The 19,049-nt window shown below is 44.7% G+C and overlaps 1 protein-coding gene across 1 annotated transcript; it reads left to right on the top strand.

Annotated features, from left to right (window-relative positions):
• Positions 1-14,046: 14,046 nt before the first annotated feature.
• GJA8 (gap junction protein, alpha 8, 50kDa) lies at positions 14,047-17,795 on the top strand. The gene is made up of 2 exons (XM_010017874.1): positions 14,047-14,082; positions 16,589-17,795. The coding sequence occupies exon 2, from the start codon at positions 16,599-16,601 to the stop codon at positions 17,793-17,795; it is 1,197 nt and encodes a 398-aa protein (XP_010016176.1). The 5' UTR covers positions 14,047-14,082; positions 16,589-16,598.
• Positions 17,796-19,049: the final 1,254 nt, after the last annotated feature.

Genomic DNA, 19,049 nt, shown 5'->3' with positions numbered 1-19,049 from the left:
CTCGTTTTGACCCTGCCCTGTGCAAACAGTCTGCAAACAGCCAAACCACATCACTCTCCCTCTTCTAAGTATCAAATGCTATTGCTCCAGTAGGCAGCATTGCTCTCCCTTCGTTCCTGTTTCCCATGTAACCATCTACCCTGTTCCCATTCCAGGACATGGGCAGCTGCCTCCACCACTGAAAGACCACTGAGGGTGGTGGGTAGAGGTGAGCACTGACGTTTCAAAGAGGACCTGCCACTAGTCCCTCATCTCAGAGCACTGTTGCACCAACTCTGGTGGCACCCATGGGTCTGGCTGCCTGGTGGTACAGGGTGGGACAAGTCAGAGTCCTCACTGAGAGCAATCAGGCACCGTCTTCACTGGGAGAAGAGGGCATGGGTTAGATGCAGGCCTCCACCTGACCTTGGAGTGTTTGCTTCACCTTTTTATTGGATTGTGCTGCAGTGGTAACCCAAAGCAGATGAGGCCTCATTAGTGTCCACTGAGGTGCTCAGTGATAGCCAGAATGACCATCGTTTGTCAGTGTTGCTTTAATTATCCTCTGGCCAAGCCAAGCAGTACCATTGTCTATGGCTTCGTCGTATATTTCAAGCTTTAAACCTGTGGCAATTATTCTCCTATATTTCTGAGCCAAGCAAGAATGAGCTCTTGCCTTCCCCCCTCAATGGGCATTTTCTTTTTCTGGTGGAAAGGCTGTATTCCCATGATGCTGGGCTTTGATTTAATTTCTCACCTTATTCCTCACACAGTCAGACTTTGGCAGAGGCCAGGAGTGGGCACGTGGAAGAGTCAGTGGTGCAACATGCCATCGGAGACTTCTGAGAACAGCGCTGGGGAAGATGAGAGCTGATAGACGTGGAGGTTGGGCCATAGGTGCCAGCAGAGGCTCCGAGCCTTTGTACACAGCCAGTGTGAGCAGGTACTTGCTGTAACACTACTTCCTCGGAAACACAATGGCCACTTATGAGCCAGCCCTACCCCAACACAGTGGAAGAAAGCCAGGCAGGGAAGCGTGTCCCTGGCGGCACATGGGGACAGGCTGGGTGGAGTGTGGCGAGGGGCAGTAAGTGGGTGAGGAGCGGTGGATGTGACCACTGAGGCTGTGTGGGGTGGGAAGCTTTTCCTCTTGTGATTTCACCTGGCTTGCATGCCAGCCCCAGCACACAATGTTATCACTGCAGGCCAGCACACGGTGGGGTGGCCGTGCTCACACAGTCGTGCCTTGGGAGAGTTTTCCCAGTCCTTTCGGCTTTGATGGCCCTTGCCAGAAACATGCCATGACACTATTCCCTGGGTTTGTTTCCAGCGGTACCAGGACCGCCTCTGCTCATGGATGACCTGTGCACTGATGTGGGTATCTAGTCGTGTGAAGTGAAAGTGAAGGGTTTTGTCAAGAACTGAAACAGGGACCTCTGCTCTACCCCACTCTTCTCTGGCAATCTGTGCTGCTCTTGGCTGTTTCCTTATCTAGAGTTTATTGCTGTGCAAAACAGCTGAGTTAATGACTCAAAACCAACACTCAGTCCCTGCTGTGTGGAGACTGTGCTGCCCGGGTAGAAATCCCTCCAAGAAACCCATTCCCCTTTCTGTAACAGACACACAGCTCTCGAAACCATGAGTGCTCTTGGTTAAACACAGTCCTTCAGAGCTCAGGCGAGCCTGTAGTAATGGTTTCCAGAGGCCAGGGACGTGTGGTCTGCGCACAATCACGTTTTGTCACTGTTAAATATCATGCCTAAAAAGGGAGAGTTGAGCCTGGATCATCAGAAGCATTTTCACAGGTCTCTTTCCATGGCAGTCTACAGAAGTTTTATCTTCTCTCTGAGGGACATAAACTAGATTAAATACTGTCTCTAGAAGTCCCAGCCTGCGCCTGCCCTCTTCCCTGCACTAACAGAGATCCTACGTTATTTGTTTTGTTCTGTTGCTCCACAAATAAGACTTTTATTGCCCCTTGGGTTTTTCTGGTTTCTGCCCAGGCATCTTTATTTGAAAAGAAGAAATCGATACCCTTTCTTTAATTCATTGGCCGCCTTCAGTCTTCCCAGGACAGATGTTTTCTAGGACAGTTCCAGTTTTCCATGCTTTAGGAGGATAGCCAATACATTCAAAAAGTGTAACAGCACTGGAGTAGTTTGCGGGAGATGAAGTGGTTCCAGCCTTTGGAACCCAAGATTCATCAGTGACTAAAGTCTTTGGCATCAGAGAGACCTGTTAATGCAATTGTCAGTTTCCAGCTAAGTTAAAATCTGGTCATAGGACAGTCACATGGCTTTTGACAGGCATGACAATGTACAGAGCAAAGAGCATCCAAGAGAATTTGCAGGATTCTCTGTATTTTGGGGGGGGGTGTCTGTTCCGGGTATGTGTTTGGTGGCTGGCTGTTCAAGTCTCTGTAGGTTCACTGACAGCTTGCCAGGGTTGGTGTTTGTGCTGCAATGGAGTTGAAACGGCACAGTAACAAAAAGGAGGCTGCTGGCACCCTCATGCTGGACAGGTACGAATCTTCTATAAGCAGCTCAAGATACAAAGGCACTCAGTGCTTTGTGGGGCATCATATGTATTAAGCTTGAAGGAGGAAGGACCCATGTTCAAGCTGGCTGTGAGCTTTCCTTTGGCACATATGGACTGTGCTCTGGCAGTGTCTTTGTTGCTTTGTTTTCTGCTGAGTGTTCTTTGCTACTCTCATTCTGCTTTGCAGTAATTATAGTTCTTCTCACTTAACATTTGCTTCTGACATGGTCTTGCCTGTATCCTTTGAACTGATTCCCTTGTATGGATAGCAAAGACAGGCACTATCTTTCCAGGACTCAGAGATGAGTCATTGCTCATAGATGGGACCAGCTTTGGAATTTATGAGCAAGAATGCTCAAGACGATGCTGTACCTCACCACTTGTGATGCTGCTTTCTGGTGTACCTCACAGGTCACAAATTATTTTTGGGAGCTGGACTAGAGATGAGGATATTTAAACCTTAAAATTACATACTAGCAGCCTATGCATTGATCTAAGATCTCGTATGATTAGTACGAGGTGAAAAGATAGTCCAGGGAGTAACTTCTTCATTCAAGCTGGCAGATAGCAAGCTGCCTTTTGAATCAGAAAATAAGCACTCTCTTTTCTAACTTGCTGAAATAGGAGTCGTGGAGAACACGTAATGGGGAGATTTTGACAGCAGAGGGCTGTCATGGAAATTGGGGAATAAATCAGGCAGGACTGATGTGATGTATTTACGCACCTTGCCTCTACGTGTACGTCCAAGGATCACGTTAGCCCCATCAAGCACACTCATATGCAGCTCCTCAACTACCCTGAGCTCTTCCCAGGACAAAGTTCCCCATAGCAGAGCTACAGCTGATTTCCTTGCAGATGTGCAAGACATGACCTTCCTTGTGCTAAAGCAAATCCTTTCTGTGTTTGCCCGACTGTGCCCTCAGGGGAACTCTGGATCCCTTTTCCATGATTTGTCCCTCTCCTGGGCTTAGTGACATTTGCAAAACGCTTGATGTCTTCTTCCAGGTTATTGACTAAAAATACCATGATGCCAAACACCCTCCAGGATCTTGGTACAAACATGCTGTATAAACAGTCACTTCTAGTTCTCAACTGTATCTTGGGACCAGTCCGATAGGTCATTTATAGTCTGTTTAATGACTGCTATTGTGTTTTTATGTCAAGCAAGTTCTTTAATTGAATTGCCAGGTGATAGAGGGGAAACTGTCTTCCAGGATCCTGAGTATATCGTACCAGCTTTGTTATATTTAACAACGGTACGTGCAATTTCCTCAGAGAAAAGTATTATCTCAGTTCAGTGGGGTGAATTTTCTATAAACCCATCTCGATTGCCCCTAGTTATATTTCTCTCCTTTTATTCCCTGTGTTCTGTGTTAGCCACTTCGTTATTTAGTTCAGGACTGAGATCCTATCACAGGTCTGTAGTTACCTGTGAGTAATTACAGTTATGAGATAATTACAGAATAATTATGCCCTTCTACATAGTCTTTACAAAATGCCAGACTATGGGTTTTCTTCTTCTCCTCCAGGACTTAGCCATTGCATCAAGAATTAAAGAAAACCAACAGAAACAGTGTGGGGACATCCTGTGCAGCTTACTTAAAATAAACAAAACCCCAAAACAACATCTTCCCCCCCAAACCCCAACCAAAAAACCCAACAAACCCCCAAACAACTTTCAGTGCAGGATATCCAGTCCTGCTGATTTAAAATGGCTGATTTTAATAGGTGGTATTTAATTCCTCTGAGATACTACAAGAATAGACATGTCATCAACAATGTCTTCATTATCTACTTTCTTTTTCCCAGCAGTAGGATAGAAGTATTTATTGATTTCATTGTTCTTGTCTGCATTATTACTGAATAATCTAACATTTCCATCTAATAACAGATCAATAGTATGATTAGAACTCATTTTGTTCTTGATTTACTTAAAAGAAAAGCTTTGTCAGTCTTCTTTTTTTCCCTTTCACTTCCATCATCTTATCACCATATCTATATGTGTTTTACCTAATTAAAGGCACCCCCACTTCCATTTTAGATGTAGTTATGCTTTTGCAATTACACTCTTTCTTTACTGAGGAGTTGTGTATTTTTGGTGCCTCGTAAAAAATTTTTTTAAGCAGTTCTTGATAATTATTCATGTTTTCTTATTTAAATCCCTTCTTTGTGTTGACTGAGCCCAGAATTCTACTCAGGGCTGGGAAATGGGACTTTTTAAAGCATCATGTCTTTTAAAGCGTTGCTTTACAGCTTTGGGCTGCCTTCTGCTTTCATATGTGCAATTAACTGGGGACCAGTAAACCTGTTACTAGTCTCATTTCTACCATCGCTTTACCCGTTCAGATAAGGTAAAATACAGATTTAGTTCATTCTGGATTTAAGATTTGCGAAATGAGGAAGCTGTTCGGAACATTTAAAAATCCCCAAGGCTGTTTTTGAGTCAGCCACATCAGCATGTGTTATCTAAGCAATTACATGTTTATTTTGTCTTTGGTTAGTGCTTGGATAATAACCAGCGCTCCCATACTGCAGCGTTGCTTGGTTATCTGTCGCAGATCCAAACCATCAGTCCCGTTACCAGAACACCAGCTCACAAATACTGAATATTGTTAGTTAGGAAATTATGATTCAAAATCACAAACAAGCAAGCAGGTAATGCTGTAGCTTTTTACCCCACTTCTGCCCACTCAGTCTTTCTTGGGGCTATAGCCATTGATTCTAACATTGCCATACAAACCATCCCAGCATCTTTTCCAGTCTTATAGCTGGAGTCCTTTGATGAATACAAAATGGAAAGGGATGCCAAAACTTTCTATAGCTAAAGGGGATGTACTAGAATGGACTTGACTTCTGTATTATAAAAGAGGGCACACTTTTGCAAGGAAAAGCCAGGGCATCAGCTGAATACACCCAGCACTGGTAAGTGGAGCTGATATGTAGCAGAGGGATTAGAAACCCACCAAACCTGCTACACCCTGGGCCAAAGCAGGGTGACCAACAGAAATATTAGGGTTCATGTCCTTGCTTCAGAGCTTCAGGGACTGGAGAGACACAGGCTATTAAAATACCTGCCTATATTTTGGTGAGGAACTATCTGTAGTAATAACTGCATTCATTATGATGGTGTTTTTCAGTCAGGCAAGAATGGGGCCTTGTAGCACGGGACATGTGGAAGAGCTGCTATGCCAAAGCTGGACTTGCCACAGAAGTAGATGCTGAAAGTTTTGCCATGTCTGACCCAGCACAGGGGACTCCCAAAGGGTCTTAATGCTTTTCTTACAAGGATCCAGATAATGCTTTGAACCATATTGCTGTTAAGAATATCATATTCACTGAGCAGTAACAGGACTTCAAGGGGTTGAAGTTTCCTGGCAATAAATAGAGAAAAAACCCAATAGGTCTCTCCAAAATGGAAGCCCTTCAGCCCTACCACCTACTTTTTCTGGCAGGTCTGTACATAGATAATCCCTGCCTCTCTCCACCCAGCTGTTTATTAGTTTGGGGTCAGATTGTCTCAGGGAATGCTGAAGACCTTTGGATAGATGATGGGTTATCTTCTTGATCAGGAAAGAAGAACGACTGGCTCAACAGCTTCCAAGTTCAATAACCTCCTTTTCTTCTTAATAAATTGCTGAGGCATGAGAGGCTTCCGTTCCTTGCTGGCATCTTTTACACTGTGCCCAAAGAAACAATCATATCAGGCTCAGGAAAGCAAATGACTGAAAGGGCAGGGAAACAGGAACCGTCCCCACGGATGTCCTCCCGAGAGAGGCTGGGAATGTGTTCTGTTGTGGGAAATGGGAAGCTGAGGTCAGCTGAAGTGCACAACAGGTACGGCCATCTCTTGGGACTGGAAGAACAGATAATGGTCTATTTTGCTGTCCCCATTGCTCCTCTGTCCTGCTTATGAGCTCTCCAGGGACACCTCCATACCTCGTATGCACAGCGCACCTCTACCACGTCATTGTGCTGTGTGGAAATGAAGGCAGGGAGATAAAGATGGAGAGTGGGTGGTGACAACACTCCTGAGAGCCCTGAGCCTACCACTCAGCAAGGCAGGCCTCCGTGGTGTTAGAAGAGCCCAGAAAAAGGGAGAAAGGAGTAGGAAGTAAGTCCCCATCTGATACTGGAAGGCAACAAACCTCAGGGGCAGTGTGGTAACATGGCATGTTTCCCAATATACTGACTTGTTCAGAACTTTCAGAAGCTTTATCCTTTCCAGCTCCTTGTGCCTGAGGATGTTAAGAGATTGTACAAAACGTCTTGATAAAACAAACATAGGGAGTCTCCCAGTCAAGAGACTGGGAGGTATTATTAGCCCCTCTGTTACTGGTAAGCCTGAAGCAATTAATTATTACCAGAAGTATTATCAGGTGCTTGTCACTGCTTTCCCTCAATCCACTTTACATAGTCCAGATTGGCTGTAAGCAACACGTTCCCTAACTGGCCTGATACCTCACAACAGATAGCAGCTAATCTGTTTCTCTGAGGAAGATCTCAATAGTGGTGGAAGGGAATAACCTAGAATATATGCCAAGAGAAATCTGAGTCTATGGACCACCTAAGTATGTAGCATGCCTACATTCTTAGATCTTCTCAGAGATGTCTTCCAGTTGATGTGCTCCACCTCCATTTCTGACCAACCAGTATGTTCTAGGCAGGGGGCAGAGAAAGAGGCAGGAAAAAAAAGAGGGTATATGGGGACCTAGGAAAGGCATTTTGTGTATTGTGGCTCCATAGCACATTTGCTGCACCTCGCCAACAAGGCCTGGGCCCTTTCCCAATGCACCTCTTCATAAACAGCATCTGCAGTGGCACGAGAACTTAGAATTTCTAACCAGGACGCTGTAAGGTTTGCATTTCTAGAAATAGCCTGGGCAAGTTTTAAGTGAAATCATGCTGATTCATGAAATCATGTGTCCAAAAGAGTATTCTTCTGTTCCTAGCCCTCATTGTGCTGCTACTGCAGCACCATAGCACCTAGCTTTGAAACGTGAGAGTTCATCTCCTTTGCCTTGCATGTACTTTGTAAGGTTAGTGCAGTTTTTATTACTAACCGTGCTGTTACTAAAGGGAGAATCATGCACATCAGCTGGTATGCATGAGAAATACTTGCTGGAAAAGGGTTGGAACTAGATGACGTTAAGGTCCTTTTCAGTCCTAACCATTCTATGATTCAAGTGAAAATCCTGATTATACTAGCAACAATAGTGCTTTATCAACAAAGTTTATGCTGTTTCTATAGGTGTGAAATCAATGACATGAAAGTGATCTCCACGTCAGTTTAATTCCATCTATTTAATCATTGTAAAAGTACTATAAAAAATCGTATTAGCTACAGGTATTGCTGCATCACCACAAGTTTCCTGTGTTTGTTTTGCCTTAGTTCTGCATCTGAAGAAAAAAGTTTCAGAAATGAGGGAAGAGAAAGGTAGGGTTTAGATACCGTGTAAGACACGCACTGTGCCCTCTCCTTTTTCATTCACTGCATCCCTCGGTCTCCGCTGCTGCTGCTCAGTGCATGAATGAGAAAACACCGCCCGCTAGTGGTTTACACTGCGGGAGCCCGAGGCACCGCTTGGAGAGGCTGCTCCCTGTTCCTGCTTCGTGATCCTCCTCCAGCAATTGTACTGGGACAAGGTGGGTGGCTCTTACTCCTCCTTGGGTAGAATCAGCGTCTCTGGAAAAGGTCAGTGCTGAACTGAGCGAGAAGAGAGGTTCTTATTAGAGGTGCCGTGGGTCACTCGCACCCTGTTTTTCATGTTTAGTGTCGATGTCCAGAGGAAACACTCTAAATAAGCTATAGGGTTTAAATTCAGTTACTACAGTAAGGGAACAAAGTGGTTGAAGCGTGGTTACAGTAAGCAAATGCCTTTAAACCTGCAGCATGTTCGGAGCCATCCCTGAAGTCAAAGAACAAAGCAGTGACCCTCCAGAAACTTCCCTTGAGGACAACCATCCTCGCAGGGCAGTGTGGATGCCTCTGGTAGCCTGGGGTGAGCTAGCTCCAGCATGGGAAGCAGCACTGCACCGCTGTGTTCCATGCTGCCCCACTCCAGAGGAGACAACTCAAGTGGAATGCTTTGCTTGACACAGCCAACCCGCTCCCAGACCTGAGCTGGTGTCTCCCCAGCCCAGCAGTGCGCTGGGTGGTGTGGACAACCTGGGATGTCCAGGCTGTTCTCAGCGCTGGTGGCAAGATGCTTTTTGTTTTAAACTGAAAATATTCCTCTGAGATTTCTCTAGGTCTTTGGCCCTACATAAAACTGTAGAGCCAAAGATCTCCCAAAGCCTCTTTCTCCCCCCTGATTGTTTTCCTGCTTATGAGGTAAGACCATCTTTAACAGATGTTTGTTTACCTCTTCATAAAAACCTCCTGTGATTCTACAGCCTCCCCAAGCACCGTGCTGCAGTGCTTTGCTATTCTTTCCATTGCAAAGTGTTTTTCTAATGTTTAGCTATATCATTTTTATTGCAAATTAAGCTTATTATTTCTTCTTCTACTTCTGGTGAATGTAAAGACAACTGCTTAGTCTCTCCACCCATTATAACAAATGTTTATGTGCTGGAAGACTGTTATCATGCCTCCCCTCCTGTTGTTCTTTTCCTAGAGAAAACAAACTCAGTTATTTTATCCGTTCCTTGTAAGTCATGTTTTTTTTCACAGCTCTTATCATTTTGTTGTTCTTTTTTGGACTCTTTCCAATTTGTCTACATCTCCTGCAAAATGTAGTGCCTGGAACCGGACACGCTGCTCCTGCTGAGAGCTCAGCAGTATTGAGTGAATGCACAAAATAATTGCTTCCTTTGCCTTATACACAAAACTCCCCTTAAAGCATCTCAGGGTGAGATTCGTCTTCTTTCTGCTGGAATCTCACTTTACAGGCTCATATCCAGTCCCACCCCAGCTCGCTCTTTGCTGCGCTGCTGTGAGGTGGTTACGACCTAGTCTGGACCAGCACGTTTGGTGCCTGTGCAGTCACTGCTCCTGATGTGCACCTTGGTGCAGTCACCTCTGCAGAGGGCAGCCCAGCTCTCCAGCATCTCACATTCCTTCAGGAGGGACTGCTGACCCCAGCCCAGCTGCCACCCTTTCAGTGTTGTCCTCTAGTCTGTTGTCCAACACACGGTGTACACTGAGCAGCCCTGGAGGCAGAACGTCAGGGACATGATCCTCCCAGCTGGAAAAGTGAAGCCCTGATAATTACCTTTGGTACTTCAACTTGTGTAGCCTCTGCATGGTGACTGCTTGCTGCCATGGGAGCCTGTGATCCAGGTATTTTCTAAATGCTCACTAAGGTCAAGGTATTTTATATCTACTATTTTCTCCTCATCTAGCAGGCCTGTTAGTCGAAGAAGGAAATTAGCCTGTTTTGACAGGATTTGTTCTTCAGAATTCCCTGCTGGTTGTTTCTTATCACCTTCTTGTCCTTTAGCTACTTATAAATTGATTGTTTCATAATTGGTTCCAGTATCTCTGTAGGCATCATGGTTAGGATGACTGGCCTGTAATTCCCAGGTCCTCTTCTAACAGTAATTTTCAGAGGAACTGCACTTAAGTTAAATAGATATTGAAAGACATTCCACTTGTGCCCTGCTTATCTTTATTCATTGTCTAGTTTTCTTCTAACCCTTAAATTAAAAACATGTTTCCTGTAAGTATTTATCCTCTACCTGAGGCTCAGCACAATTCAACCCTTCCTTCACCTCTTTTCCTCTCTTCTGGCCCAAACCTTCCTGTTACTTAAATACTTACCCGATTTCCCTCCTCTTTATGCTTTATATCTTCCTCCCTCTCTTTTCTTTATAGTTTGTTTGCAGTTCCCTAGCAAAATATATTCCCCAGCAATTTATATTCCTCCCCCCCCCCCCTGCCAGTGCCTGGAGGGCTCTGAACAGAAAACTCAGAGCTCTGCCCTTAAAACGTGGACAGTGATATTTTCCAGGCTTGCAGGAACGAGTTCTGCCTAAAGACTTGTCCAGGGTTAACCACACTTAAATGACCTCTGGGACCAGTAGGTGGCAGAGAGAAGATGAAATCTGGGAGACTCTGGTCCTGGTGATCAGGCTGATAGATCACTCTGGCTCTAGGAAGGACAAAGACGTGTTACTAGAAAACAGATGTCTGCTAAGTTGGGTAGCATCTAGCAAGCAGGAGCGTTGGGTAAAGCTCCCATCTTCTTGCAGGGAGGCAGAATATACCTAGTGTTCAGCTTCAGCCATGAGCAAAAGGTTTGCGTGTTCAGCAGAAGAACAGGAAGCATGTGCCACTTTCTAGCTAAGCAGATCAGGAGAAGATAACTTTGTTTGAGGGAGAGGTATCGTTATCCAGGGTTGTGAGCTATATAATTGCACAATCTGCTATCATGCATGAACAGAGCTGTTCAATAGCATGGCCCTGCCTTGTCCTGACATCATGTCTATGTTGGAAATCCGTTTGGAATGAAAAATCCCGCATTCCCCAAGTGACCTCCTAGTCTCTGAGTGAAAGCCTGAATTGCAGTAGAGACTTCACCGTTTCAGTGGTTCCAGAGATGGGAGCTCAGTCACCAGCCTCGAAGCAGCTAAGGAATGAGAAGTCGGCAGTGAAGCAAACTTCTTTCCAAAGATAATAACATTTAAAAGTACAGGTGATGCCCACGGTTCTTCGAAGGCAAGAAAAGTCCCAAAGGCAAGACAAAGTCACTCTCATTAGCTGCTGTTATTTCCAGTGCTGGTTTTTGGACATGGCACTTCTATGGGTTGCTTAATGAGAGCATAAATGCTGGGCCATGTACACAGGTTGGAAGTGTTGGCCATTACCAGCCTGGCACAGTCTGTGTTGCAGACTCAGCGAACGTCGCATGCGTGTGTGAGGTCCAGTCTTCTACACCTTTGGTTTTATGATCTCTACGCCTTTCTTTCTCAGCTATTCCTTTCATACTGAAAAGGCAGCCCTGACTTCTAGCATTAACCTGATGTCTGAGAGAATCAAGTCGCCTTCCCTCTCTTCTCCTGCTCTGCCGTCTCCTTTTCATCCCCATCTCAAACAGCCACTTCCCTGTGTAGCCCCAGTACAAGAGGAATTCCTCACTGGCCATCTTCAACTTTATTTAGGCCATTTTCTGTGGCCATTTTTGTCGGGGGGAAGCCCTAGTGAGCTGGAGAATCTGTCCCAGAACTCAATTGAAGGGACTGTGTGGTTTTCCCCAAACCAGAAACGTCCAGCAGACTCTGTGTGCCCCATGTTAAAGGCTCTGCACCCTAGCAAGAGCAAAGAAAGTCACCCTGATCATTCAGACGAAGGAACCATACACCAAATAATCAGTGACTTGCATGTATTTTCTGCATCAGCTGCATTTTGCAAGCTGCTCTGCAACTTGCCAGACAACGTTTGATATTTGGATAGTGTTTGCAAATGGCAGATAAAAGGTTAATGGGAAATGTCTCTGACAGTAGCTGGATATAATTTAGAGATGGAATACAGCCATGTAGCTACATACCAGATTTGGGTTTTGGCTCATTATATTGGAGAGATAAGGCCCCAAAAGGGATATGCATGTTCAGCCAGAGCTGTTTTCCAAAAAGACAGTTTCAGTCTGAGAAGGGATGGGCAGTTTAACATGTGAACCATCTGGCCTCTGTGATGCACCAGCTTGCAGGCACTCTATAAAGATGTTAGTGGCTGATCGTACCATTTAGTCCTCCCTCTCTTACTGCTTCCCAGGGAGGGGGTGAGGGTGGCAGTGATGACCAGTCGCTCATATATTAATCCTAGTTCATCTCAGTAGCATATAGCAAAACAAAGCAACAAAGGTATTTCTTACTCTTCCTTCCTGTCCTTATTCCTCTTGTTGATCAAACTGTGCCTTTTTTAATTCATTTCGTGTTCTTGGGACTTGTGTCTTCTCCTCTGTGTGTCCTCTCTCCTGGAATATTATTCCCATGCTTCGTGTAGCGCAAGCTGGAAAATGTCAGCTATAAACCTCTACTACTTGTCTATTAAGAGAGTGATTTATTAAGGTGTTGAGAAATGACCCTCATTCCAACTGCATGCATGGAGATGGATGTTTTTCTTTTGGTCCTCCAAACTGGTTCCTTTTGCAAAATATGATTCTTTTCCATTTTTACTTATCCTTTACCTCTTTTGAAATCCAGTTGGAGAAACATCATCTCATCTTCAAAGTGGTTTGAACTTTGGAGCTATGCAACTTTGCTTAAAAGCTGTTTGGGAAGACAGCTGTTGAAATGAGGCTCTGAATTTACATGGGCATAAATGCCCAGAAACACTGAAGAGAGGCCTGAAGCCACTGGTTTGAAGATACGCTATTTTGTGACCCTCACAAAATATCACATTCAAATGACAGCTTCTCTAGAGACAGAGCAGCTCCCAGTGCCATTCAGTGTTGAATCTGCATGAAGAGAGAGGAGAGCTACTTGCTGCTTCGTAATGTTATGGGCTCAGTATCTTTATCATTGCTTAGCAGATCTTGCTTCCAGTTACCCTCCTTTTCTTCAGAGCTGAGCACTAAGAGCACATTCTGAGCAATTCATACAGAAAGACTACAAGAATAACACCTGAGAGTAAAGCTATATCCTTTAGCTTATCACCAAAGCTCACGGGCAGTTAGTTGTACCTGTGGATGCATTACTGAGCTTGTGACTTTTCTCTTCTGTGGACTCTCCAGCATTTCTGCAGATGGTTGGGGGTAGGTGAGTGCGCCCGAGGTAACATTCTTGTTTGCTGGGCTGCTGGAATTCATCTGTGCTCCTTAACAAAACAGTTTGTTTAGCCATTTGTGATGCCTGTGCATGTGCAAAATGCAACTGGACGAAACACTAAACAGAGCCAAGACACTGAAAGGCAAGGTTGTAAAATTGGTGTTTTTCAGCTCGATTAATAGTGACTGATGATCCCATTTTCCAATACTGCTTCTTTTTCCAGGTACAAGCTGCTAAAGAGCAGTTCAATGTATATGACGATGCCAACTACAGGTACCTCAGTGACTGCCTGCTCTGGAAATCAACAATATGACTTACCTGTCAGAGCTGGGCGCAGGGTACAAAATAATTCAGTTAGTTCTGCCACTATCAGAGAAGTTGGCACTCCCTTGTCACCCGTCACACCACAACACCTAAAGACTAGCGAGTGGGGACACACACAGAGCTGTGTTGAACCCTACCAGAATTGCAGAGGTGCTTCTGCTGCAAAACTGTGCAAACTCACGTTTAGGCATGTATTAGGTTTTTGCTGCCTTTCTCCTGTTCCTCTCCCTGCTCTGGTTTTCCATGTTCAGTGGATTCTCCTCTCTCTGTCTCTGCCTCTCTTTCTCTATTTTTTTTCTCCCTATTGTTCCCCATGTCACTAACTGTCAGTCACTTCATAAAGCCGTCTGGCTCGGAGCTTAAATATTGCAGGGCAACTAAAACCCACCATCAGAGCCAATTCAGTCATATCTGCTCAGTCGTGCGACAAGATTGGGACTTTTAGGGTAGGGAAGAAGAGAGACAAAAGTTCACTCTTCCCTGCAGAGTGCCAAGAGAGGAGGGGGACACATTTCTTCGGTGGAGCCTTTCACAGCGGCAAGTTGCTTGCTCAACGTCCTTAACCTATAGAGTCTTTTTTGCTGGTGGTGGTGTGCTCAGGTTGCAACATCTGGAAGTGCAGGGTGGGGGTTTGCAACAAGCCCATGTGAGTTACGAACACGAGTCTGTTGACTCCAAGTGGGCTTAGGCAGCCTCCTCGTCATAGGCAATTTAAGGAAAAAGGTGACTGCCTAAATTCATCGTTTGCACCTTTCTCTGGGACTTGAGGGGCTCACTGCTTGCAGGTGGAACCCTAGACATTAGAACTGGTTGTGCCACTCATCTACAGTCTGCCCAAAGTTGTTTCTTGCAGTTGAACCGATTGAGCAGCTTCCAACCACTTTGCTGGCAGAAAACTGAGAGGATGGGCATGGCAGAGCTATGAAAAACGTGACTAGTTCGGAAGTGATCTCAGGAGGAGTTTAGCCAAATGTAGCAACCTGCAAGTGAGACTTTTGATGGAGTTAGGAAATACTTTTCCTTCTCTTATACAATGAGTTTTCCGTATGATAAGGTTTATCACATCGAGAATGTCGCTCTTGCGTGTTGCAGTGGGGATGTTCAAATGCTAGATGTGGATATCGGCGTGACTCACAAAGAAAGGGATGGAGTTAACTGCAGTGCCTGGGGGACAATGAAGTTCATACTGTGTGTAGTCACGTTTTTTAGAGTTGCACATGATCGGTAACCGAGGGGTGTACTTTGCTCTGTGAATTTGCAGAAAGAGAATGTTTAAATCAGTTTAGATAATGTATGTAAACAGCATAATCTTCTGCTAGACTTGTTAATGTAAGTGCTGACATTAACACACTCTTCTCCACAACTTTAATGACTGAGAAAGTAGCAATTTTCTTCGGTGATTAAATTATATGTTTGCTGCTTACACATGCAAGGTGTTTGTGCAAGCTGAAGGAGTGTGTTCTGTTCTTTGTCTTCTAACATGGGTGTCTGGGGTTAGAATTTTGCAAGGTTTGAAAGCAGGGCAAATGAGTCCATCTTGTTTTAGAACAATGACATCAGAAGGATTTCTCTGGTTGAAAATTTGTGACATTCCCCAGAGCCATAGAACTCTCAATATTTTGTGTGTTTATCTATGTGTGAATATGTACACACAGTAGTTGAAACAGACTGGGATGCGTTGGTGTGTTGTAACATATGGCATTACAAATATATCCCAGTGGTATTTGAGAGAGGAGGGAAGTTTAGATACTCAGATTTCCATGCTGTTGACTGTACCTTCTTTTATCCAGCACTTGTGTATGTGTGTCTGCATTTAGGAAACTATAGATGGAGGTAGTATCTAAGAGATGAACTAGATCCCTGGGAACAGCTATTTTATGGAAAATGTTCCCCGTTTCACTTGTCATGGTCCACAGTTCAGTCTTTTTGGACTGCTGTAATATTCAGCATTCCTCAGAGACTTCAGATGGCTGGGATGTGTTAAATCAGCCCATCCCAAAGAAGTTTCCTCTGTTATTTCCCTCATTCGTAGATTTTCCCTTGCCTAAAATTATATAGTGGGAAGCTTAGGACACACCGGATCAAGTCCTGGCCTAGGAATAATTTATTATCATGCAAAAATGACAGCTGTAGTGTTTGACTTGCATTACTCGTAAATGGACTACTTTCTTAGCTTTCCAATAGCATGTCTGCAGCCGGCTTCCAGCTCTGTGTTAGTCTGAGACAGCAGCACTGGCGTTTTAGAGAGACAAAATAGTATTTTAGGTCACAGTTACAGACCCTCATGTTTTTCTCCAGGTTTGTTCCAATGTCAGTCTGGCAATTGACTTCGGAAGAGGATACAAAGAACAGCCCCAATAACACCAAATAATTGTATTGTATATAATACATACTATACAGCAAAGTAGTATATATGTGGTAGTTATTAAGCTTGTATATTATTACTAACACAGCAATGATGTTGTAATTGCTGTTATTACCTAACAGAGTGATTTCTAATGTAGAATTAATATATGCAACCTAGAGAGAATTCAGGTTTGTGCAGGTGCAACATGGGCACCGATTTCAGATCTGTTTGACCTGTGTGTGGTTCTGGTTCAAGAACAGCTTGAGTGCTTGAAAGCTTCACTCTTCAAAGCACTGCAGCTGCATGCTGATAAATCTGTTCTACTGTACTGCTGGCACGTGTTTGTACGTGTACAAAATCTAAGCAGGCTCATGCAACCGAGCTTACGAGGCACCACGGAAGTTTCTTACTTGGAAAAGGAGATAAATATACTCCCCGGCTGAAAAGTAATTGCCCATTTAGAGCCAGGGAAGAACGAATTTAGCAAGCAGTTTGCTCTGGCTTCCTAGCTCTTCTGCTGCTAAATGAACCATTGTGATCAGGCAAATAAGCAAGCAAGCAACCTTCTTTCTTTTCTCAAAGCGTATTAGGGAAATACTTACTGGTTGAAAGCAAGAAAAGGCATCAGTGGGAAAATTTGAAAGCTAAAATTTAGCATAATTGGTGGTCATTCTCTTTCTTTTTTTCTTTCCTTAGACAGTAAGAAATGGGTGACTGGAGTTTCTTGGGGAACATTTTAGAGCAGGTGAACGAGCAGTCCACTGTCATCGGGAGAGTCTGGCTCACAGTGCTCTTCATTTTCCGCATCCTGATCCTGGGAACAGCCGCTGAGCTAGTGTGGGGAGACGAACAGTCAGACTTCGTGTGCAACACCCAGCAACCTGGTTGCGAGAACGTCTGCTATGATGAAGCCTTCCCCATCTCCCACATCCGGCTCTGGGTTCTGCAGATCATTTTTGTATCCACACCTTCGCTAATGTACTTTGGGCATGCGGTGCACCATGTCCGCATGGAGGAGAAGAGGAGAGAGAAGGAGGAAGCTGAGAGGCGTCGGCAAGCTGAGGTGGATGAAGAGAAGCTGCCCCTGGCTCCAAATCAAAACAAAGGCAACAATCCTAATGCGACCAAGAAGTTTCGCCTGGAAGGTACTCTCCTGAGAACCTACATCTTCCATATCATTTTCAAAACCCTCTTTGAGGTGGGATTCATAGTAGGTCAGTACTTCCTGTATGGCTTCCGAATTCTTCCACTTTACCGCTGTGGGCGGTGGCCCTGTCCCAATCTTGTGGACTGTTTCGTCTCCAGGCCCACGGAGAAGACCATCTTTATTATGTTCATGCTGGCGGTGGCTTCCGTGTCCCTCTTCCTCAACTTGGTGGAGATCAGTCACTTGATCCTGAAAAGGATCCGGAAGGCTCTGAGAAGACCAGCAGAGGAACAGCTCGGAGAAGTCCCAGAGAAGCCCCTCCATGCCATCACAGTCCCCTCAATCCCAAAGACCAAAGGCTACAAGCTGCTGGAAGAAGAGAAGCCGGTGCCCCACTATTTCCCTCTCACGGAAGTAGGGGTTGAGCCCAGCCCCCTTCCATCAGCCTTCAATGAGTTTGAGGAGAAGATCGGGATGGGACCATTAGAAGATCTCTCCAGGGCATTCGATGAGAGGTTACCATCGTATGCACAAGTGAAGGAGCCGGAAGAGGAGAAGGTAAGAGCAGAGGAGGAGGAACCAGAAGAGGAGCAGCTGGAACCTCAGGAAGAGCCAGGGGTGAAGAAAGAAGAGGAGGTGGTGAGCGATGAAGTGGAAGGGCCTTCAGCACCTAGTGAACTCGCCACTGATATGAGACCCCTCAGCAGGCTAAGTAAAGCCAGCAGCCGGGCCAGGTCAGATGATTTGACTGTATGAAGGTGCAGGATATGGGGAGCACATGAAAATGAAAAGGTTGGAGAGAAAAGGAGAGATAGAGAAAGAATCAAAAGGTATTTTTTAAGTAAAGTGCTAAAATGGCCATTTGAATATTATTTCCTCTTGAGATTCTCAACTGGAAAGGTACTATCATGGTAACTGTGCCTTTTTTGCCCTGTATGTCCATTTGAGAAGGAACATTTTCCCTGTTTCCACATGCTAGCTCACTCCTTACAGGAATAACTACGCTGTACACATAACCGATGTCTTTTAAAACCTACCGTGGCAGTGAAACCCAAATGTCACTACTGTGAACGTATTTACTGGAAGCTTTGTGTTCCACATTTCTCTTTGGCCAGTGAAGGGGAAGGCTGATCAACAACTGTATCTAGTATTTCTTTTTCTGTTTCCACCTATGGCATGCTGAGCAGATCTCCCCTTCGCTGCTGGCATGGAATTGCAGTTATTTAATTCACAAAGTGAATTCTGTGCTTAGCATCAATGCACTAAACTAGTAAGCACTATTTCCCCTCTCTATTCAGAAAATAAAGCCAAAATGTCTCCAGTTTCTCTGAGAATGCAAATCTGAGTTAGGTAAAAATATTCTCCCTTTGTCAAAACCATTTCTGCTCTTCCAAGTGACATTGACAGTGGGCAAGCTTAACAGCAGCTCTCTACTAGGATTTAGCAGATGCCCACAGATGGATTATTTGTTCCCAAGAGGGTCATCTAGCCCCGAGCCTATTTCAGAGCACTGGAAAGAATAAATTCAAGTGGTATTTTTTACTTGTAGTCTTGTGACTTAAAAGATCTGAATCTTGATTTAGCAAAGCAAGCGTGGGAAGGCTCTGCGAAAGGAGGAAACAGCTACAGCCCCCAGAGCATGAAACCAAATATAAGCCTTCATGACATGATCTTGACATGTGCTCAGTTCCTGGAGCTCCCAGACTTACAGGCACTCGGCAAATCTCAGAGTCCTGAAGGCACCTGTGAACCTAAACCAGGGGTCTGGGTAACTATGTGACTATTTAAAACTCTAAATACAAAACTGGTTGTTCAAGCTGGAAAAGTCTGGTATGATAATAGCCTTTTGACATCTTTTGTTTTTAATTTGACAGACGGGAGCCATCCAGTGGTCTACATCTCTATTAAATGCCAAAGCCTCAAGTAAAACAAGGCCTTTCAAAAGATGATTTAGACCTTTTATGCCAACAGGTCTGTAGAGAACTCTCAGAGCCTCATCAAAATCGTTTT

Source organism: Nestor notabilis, unplaced genomic scaffold, assembly GCF_000696875.1.
Source record: "Nestor notabilis isolate BGI_N333 unplaced genomic scaffold, ASM69687v1 scaffold23527, whole genome shotgun sequence".
Classification (NCBI taxonomy): Eukaryota; Metazoa; Chordata; class Aves; order Psittaciformes; family Psittacidae; genus Nestor; species Nestor notabilis.
Note: the sequence above shows the minus strand (reverse complement) of the source record. Positions and strands in the feature narration are given on the sequence as shown.

Coding starts and splice junctions, on each gene's coding strand:
- GJA8 (XM_010017874.1), top strand. CDS start 16,599: ATGGGTGACTGGAGTTTCTTGGGGAACATTTTAGAGCAGGTGAACGAG.